The following is a 7,131-nucleotide window of genomic DNA, read 5'->3' on the forward strand; positions in this document are numbered from 1 at the left end:
CCCGCGCCCAGGACTCCCCCTTCTGCCCGCCGCGTTCCTGAGAAACCGATCTCCGGGCCCCCACCTCTTCGAGCCCCCTCCTGGAGAGGAACCCGAGGTCAGATGATCCCCCAGCGTGGATCTAATTGGTTTCTCCTAAAAGAAGGGCTCGGCTTGCTGTTAGCGAACAAAGAACCTCCTTCCCCCTAGCCTAACCGCTGGACTTCCCTCACCTGCTAGGGCCTATCCTTTCTTTTCTCCTCCAGTCTGTGCTTGGTGTGCGTTCTTTGCTAGGCGGCTGGCCTGGCGAGACTGAGGCTAAAATCGCAGTCCCTCCTCTGACTCGCTCGCCTTTCTGGGTGGGGGACCCGCCCCCCTCCTCCTAGCTGGTGGGAGCCTCCCCTGAGTAGCATGGCTGTTATCAGGTGTAGCTCTGCATTATGACCTAGGTTACAGATGGGCAAGTAGAGGCAGGGAGCTTAGGGCTGCACAAAGTCTCCTGACTTTCTGATTCTGTCTAGAGCGATCCAACTTCAGATACAAACAAACAGCCTTCCACTTTCCTAAGGCGACTGCTCTCCAGAGGGCAAGGCAGTGGGCCTTGTTAAGTTCCTGCCACTTTTCTTGTTTAAAACCCATCCCCCACCTCGAGGGAGGAAGCCCACAGGTTTCTGGGATGCCAGCTATACACTTCACACTGCCCCCAGGGCCGGGTAAGGTCTATATTTGGTGATTTTAAAAAGAAATCAGAAAAAAATTGTATTTCATATGACAGTTACCTTATCACTATAACCCAAGCAGGGTCTACAAAAACCCTGCTTTGTATATTTGTATATAATGGGTTTTATTTCCTTTAAACTTGACAGCAGCAAGTTTAAAACTCTCAGTTGAAAATATTTATCGATTTGATTATAGGGTACTAGATTGTCAATGCTGAAAGTGATTGGAGTCCTTTTTCAAATGGGAAACAACGGCCCAGAGACGGAAAGTTATTTGCCCCAAATTACACAGCTAATATTATACAGAGGTTTTAAGATCAACTAACTCTCATGGCTTAGTGCCTAAGGCATTTGGCTGCTAACCAAAAGACTGGCGGTTCAAACCCACCAGCCACTCATCTGAAGGAAGGTTGGGCAATCTACTTACATAGTGTTACCTCCTGGGAAACCCAAGGATGTATTAGTATGAGTCTGATTCCTCTGCAGTGAGTTTGGTTTTGTTTGTTTTAACTCTCATTCCACTATTACTGTTAGGTTAATGTTAGATTATAGAAATAATTCCAGAAATAAGATTTTCAAAGTAAAGTTAGTTGCTTTTGGAATGCTAACCTAAGCATGCTGTGTCTGAAACTGGTAATGTTTAATATCCTCCTTCATATAGCATAAAGGTGCTCTGGTGGAGTAGTGCCTAAGGCATTTGACTGCTAACCAGAAGGTTGGCGGCTCAAACCCACCAGCCACTCCAGGAAGGAAGACTGGGCAACCTATTTCCATAAACATTTACTGCCTTGGAAACCCATAGGGGATCACTATGAGTTTGGGTTTTTTTTTTTTTTTTTCTTTTTAATAGAAGAGGTAGTTAAGGTTCAAAACCATATTTAGAATCACACTTGTTTTTACTACCCAATGAGCAAATAATGTAACTTTAGAGGAACCCAAAAAAAACCCACCAAACTCACTGCCATCCAGTCAGATGTGACTCATAGTGACCCCCTCCTTGGGTTTCCAAGGCAGCTTTCTTGGGTTTCTGAGGCAGTATCACTATGGAAGTAGATTGCCCAACCCTACTTCCAAGGAGTGGCTGTGGGGTTTGAACCTCCAGCCTTCTGGTTAGCAGTCACATGCCTTAGGTACTATGCCACCAGAGCGCCTAACTTTAGAGAAGGTACAGATATATTACCTCAAAAGGTATGAGGAAAAAAAGTTGACTGAGAAAAAGTTGAAGCTCTTGCTCCAACAGAGTGCAGAGGCAAGAAGTTCATTTATCATTCACATCCTACCCAAAGCAAATTACAACTAAGCCCTAAGAGCAGCTCCTAATTATTATTATTTGGGGGGGGGGGAACGATAGGGAGTCAGTGAGATTAATTCATGATTATAACCTTAAATCTAATTCCAATTATTTAAATTGCTACCTTTCCTTAATTAGCAGAGAAATGACTTTAGTCAGATGCCCACCCACTCATTTGAGACTTTAAGCCGTAAATCCCAGAACTAGTATCCATATGCATGTGAACATGATGCATTCTCGTTCTTAACAGCAGCTTACAAGAATGTACAATAGTAAATATTTAATTAGTATATGTGTGTATGATCATACAAGGAGTATAATACTTGATCAACATGCATATATTTCTTATCAATGTAGATTGATCAGATTTTATTATGGAATTGCCCCTATAAATATATGGTTCAGAAAATAGTGTGAAGTATCATGTGTCTTTTGGAGTTTCTCTAATAAATACATTATGACAAATCACCAGATCTAATTCTGGTGTGAAATAAAATGGCTCAATTATGATAATGTGAGAAAAATAAAAGGGGGGGACTGTAGGAGGAATCTTGCCGTGTTCTCCTTGGCATTTGTGAATGGTTATAATTCATGTTTTCTGGTTTATACATTTATATAACTCATTCTCATTTATGTAACTTATTTATGTAAGAGGCTGTACTGCTGCTGTGGCCTTTGTGTGCTGTACAACTTCCCTCTGAATCAGGAAGTCTGGTGCAAAGCAATCTCCGGCAGTAGAACATGTCATTACCCAGTCATTCTTGTGTCATCTGAAAGGGGTATGCACTTTGATGCAATTTCTTTTTAAATTCAAAAAAGAGAAAAATTGCTATCTTTCTTCATTCATTTTCTAAAATTTAGACTTTAGTCTCTGACTCACCCAGCAGGCTTGAAGGCAAAGAGAAAATACTGTGAAGCAGCCAGCCCTTGGGCCAGGAACAGTGTGAGAGGGTGAAGCTCCCCGTCTCTCTTTCCTTTCAGCGTTATTTCTTCATGTCATTATTTGCTAACAAAATAGTGAAATCATGAGATTTGTGTTTCATTTCAGTTTTTTAGTGCTGTCTTCTAAAATGAGATCAGTTATGTAAGAAAGTATGAAGAAAAACGTAACTGTTTCCTAATTTGGAAAATGCTTATCACCATCATTCTCTGCTTATTTCTGCCCTCCCCTAAACACCCTCCCACCACCACACCATGAGAAGACTTCTCCTGATATAGTTAAGTAAACTCTAATAATAACATAACACATTGCTTTTCTTGTACACAAGTTAGCTGAAGATGTATTTGAACCTCCTTTTCTTGCTGTGAGTGAATTTTCCATTTATTTATATCATTAAAAAAGAGATTGTGTTTAAGCTTTAAAGAATAAAGCAAAATTACCTCCTTTTCCTGGTTCATTTCAGTTGAAAATATTCTACCCAATCCATTGAAAGCAGTAAACTCTAAAGTTTAATCAATACACACCCAATAAGCTGAAAACCAAACCCCTGCTATCAAGTCGGTTCCGACTCATAGTGACACTACAGGACAGACAGCTGCCCCAGGGTTTCCAAGGCTGCAAATCTTTAGGAAGCAGACTACCTCATCTTTCTCCCACGGAGCAGCTGGTGGGTTCCAATGCTTTCACCACTGTACTACCAGAGCTCCTTCATACCCAATAGCATTTCTATATATACAGATCGAATGGGCGTTAAGACCACCTTTTCACACTCCACATTTTATATATAAGCAAACTAAAATCTGAGTGGGAGCTCTGGTAGCATAGTGGCTAAGACACTTGCCTGCTAACCAGATGGCTGGCGGTTCAAACCCACCAGCCACTCCTCGGAAGGAAGGTTGGGCAATCCTACTTCCGTAGTGATACTGCCCCGGAAACCCAAGGAGGGGTCGCTATGAATCGGGTTTGACTCGACGGCACATAACAACAGCAACAAGATCTGAGAAGCTGATCATTTTACTGGAAATCATAGTAACAGGGAATACCGACCTGATGCTGACTGTATTTATGCCTGTACATTTGGGAGGAGTTCTTCTGGCTTCTCTGGGCCTCATTTGCCATCCAAGGGAACTGGAACAATCTCTAAGGTCTTTTCTGCCTCTAGAGCTCAGCCCTAGGGCTTTGTTCGAACACAGTGAGAGGAGGCAGAGTCTCTCAGTCTCAGGAATACAGCAATATGACACCTGATGAAAATGCAGCAGCAAAAAGTGAAGGCTGAGAATAGAAAAGTGTATCAAGAAGCACTCTTAGTGTGCTCTCAGCCCTGCTCAGAGGAAGGAAAATCCATCTCTGGAATATGAATATATTCAGTCATTGGACAGGGCACACAGACAGACACACACCCCTCCACACCCCTACTATAAATCTGTGAGAGGCTGGAGGTAAGCCTGTGGGGGAGGGGGCTGATTATATAACGGGCATTTGTGGCAAAGTTTATATAAGATGCTAAAAATATATAGTACTGTGTGTGAATGCTGTAATGATATTTTAAGTGAAAAGCCCTAATGAAGGCAACCTGAAAAGGTTAAATAGAAGTGATGTTAAGTAGATGACTAAACTTAATTGCTTGCAATGACTACTGTTTAGCCGAGTTCACTAATGAACTGTTCTGTTGTCCCCACAAGGAACACTGTGAACGTTGTGTGCTCAAGACACACTTTTCTTAATTCTTCCTTTTTAACACTCTAAAGAATCTAGAAATACCAAGTGCATATCCTATATTCTGAAGAAAAGGACTGAAGAAAAATCAGCTACTGAAAAAATCCTGTAGAGCCCAAGGGGCTGACCCTGTTGCCCACAGGGTTGCCATGAATCAGGGTTCGACTTAACAGCAGCTAATAACAAGAAGAATGTCCCATATTACCTTTTATTGGTAGTCAAATTGATAGAATGAATACCAACTATTAAGATGTTAAATAGGAATAGACAAAGGAAAAAATCCCATAAATTACTTGAACAAGTTGTGAGAACTAAGTATGAAATGTCCCAGTGCTTTCTATCTCCTTGCCTTGTGTTTTTCCCCCTTTAGTACTTAATGTCATCTGACAGATCATATATGTACTATTTGTCTCCTTCTCTAGAGTGTAAACTACTCAAGAGCTAAAATTTCTGCCCATCTTGTTTACTAATGTGTTTCTGGTACCTAGGGCATGGAGACATTATATCAGACAATGTTACACTGCTAGTCATACAGGTTTCAGTGACCAATTTTTTCAGAAGTGGACCACCACCTCCTTCTTCCTAGTCTGCTTAGGCCAGAAGCCTCACTGAAACCTGTCCATCATGCATGACCCTGCTAGTATTTGAAATCCTAGTGACATAGCTTCCCAGCATCATAGCAACGTGTAAGCTGCCACAGTACAACAAATTGACAGACGAGCAGTGGATATGTGTAGAGAAGATAATAGTTAATCATGTTGAATGAATCCTCACAAAGATTAAAGATACTACCTAATATTCTTCATTCTTCTTCATGACAAAAATCCATTTATCATTAACACACCATTGTTGTTGCTGGTGTCGTTGCTGTTAGTTGCTGTTGTATTGACTCCACCTCATGATGACTTTATGTACAACAGAACAAAATGCTGCCTGGTCCTGTGTCATCCTCACAATCACTGGCATGTTTGAGTCCTTTAGTCTAGCTACTGTGCCATTCCATTCCATTGAGGGGCTCCTTCACCATTACGATTCCCCTCTAGTAAATGGTCTTTCTTGGTGATATCTAAAGAAAGTGAATCAAATAATGTTCTATTGTGATCCATAGGTTTTCATTGCTAATTTTCAGAAGTACATCACCAGGCCTTTCTTCCTAGTCTGTCTTAGTGTGGAAGCTCTGCTGAAACCTGCCCACCATGGGGGACCCTGCTGGTACTTGAAGTTATACCAGTGACATCAAGGCAACACAGAAGCCTCCACAGAATCACAGATTGACAGGCAGGTGGTGGGGTACACATTTGTGCAATTTATTTTCTTCACTTCTCTGTCTCTCACACTTAACATCTTGACTGCCAAAATCCCTTTAGTTCTATCTAATATACCCAGAATCTGACCTCATCTCACCTCTCCCCTGCCAAAATTATTGTCCAAGCCACCAGCGTCTCTTGTCTCTTGCTTGAATTGCTGTAACAAACTTCTAAATTGCCTGTTTCTTTCATTACTCCCTTCAGTACCATTATCAACTTAGCAACCAGAGTGATCATCTTAAAACATAAACTGTCTTCCTCCCTAAAACACAGTATTTGCTTCTCATTTCACTCAGAAGACAATCTACAACCCTTTCTGTGACCCGGTAGTCTGCACTTAACCTTTCTCCACCCTCCAGCCCTTCTGATCTCCTCTTGCTGGTCTCCTTATTCCTCACTCCTCTCCCGGTTCACTGTCCTCTTCCCTGTTCACAGTTCAGGGCCTTTGTATTTCCTGTTCCTCTTGCCTGGAGTATTCCTCTGACAGATGTTTGCAAGGTTGCCTTCCTCCTTTCCTTCAGACTTTTACATAAATGTCACGTTTTCTTTGAGGACTTGCTTGGCCAACCTATTTCCCTTTCCTGTTTTTCCTCTTTAGCTTTTATCACTGATATACTGTACATTTCATTTTTCTACCTTATTTATTGTTTTTCTCCATCAGAAAATATAAGGTAACAAAGGATCTTTAAGTGCTTTATTTTCTATTGTATCTCTAAGTGTCTAGAATAGTGTTTGACGTATGGTTATTGTTGTTGTTGTTATGTGCTGTCGAGTTGGACCTGACTCATACCGACCCCTCCTTGGGTTTCCAAGGCAGTATCACTACGGAAGTAGATTGCCCCATCTCCCTTCCGAGGAGTGGCTGGTGGGTTTTAACTGCCAGCCTTCTGCTTAGCAATCAAGTGCCTTAGGCACTACGCTAGCAGAGCTCCCTTGACATATAATAGGTCCTCAATAAAAGCTTGTTGACTGGCAGATTGAGAGAGGTGCTCTGGTGCTACATAGAGATACATGTTTGTTTTGATGCATAACCTTTGCTTGTGATGGCTACTATGGTCACAACTGGAGTGGTGAATAAAGCCTATGTAATTAATAATAAAGAATGGAAACTCTAAAATGGTTTCCTAGGACAGGAAAATTATTTAAAAAATAAATAAATAAAAATTATATTCAAAAGAG

At 41.4% G+C, this 7,131-nt stretch overlaps 1 protein-coding gene across 1 annotated transcript in view; it reads right to left on the reverse strand.

The window, feature by feature from the left end:
* Positions 1-6,162, reverse strand: part of LONRF1 (LON peptidase N-terminal domain and ring finger 1) — a 67,345-nt gene extending 61,183 nt beyond the window's left edge. The window contains exon 1 of the mRNA XM_042782055.1: positions 6,050-6,162. Within this exon, the coding sequence (XP_042637989.1) occupies positions 6,050-6,162 (113 nt within the window). The remainder of the gene's footprint in view (positions 1-6,049) is intronic.
* Positions 6,163-7,131: the final 969 nt, after the last annotated feature.

Source organism: Orycteropus afer, unplaced genomic scaffold (genome assembly GCF_000298275.1).
Source record: "Orycteropus afer afer isolate SDZICR_OR568_19922 unplaced genomic scaffold, OryAfe1.0 scaffold00230, whole genome shotgun sequence".
Classification (NCBI taxonomy): Eukaryota; Metazoa; Chordata; class Mammalia; order Tubulidentata; family Orycteropodidae; genus Orycteropus; species Orycteropus afer.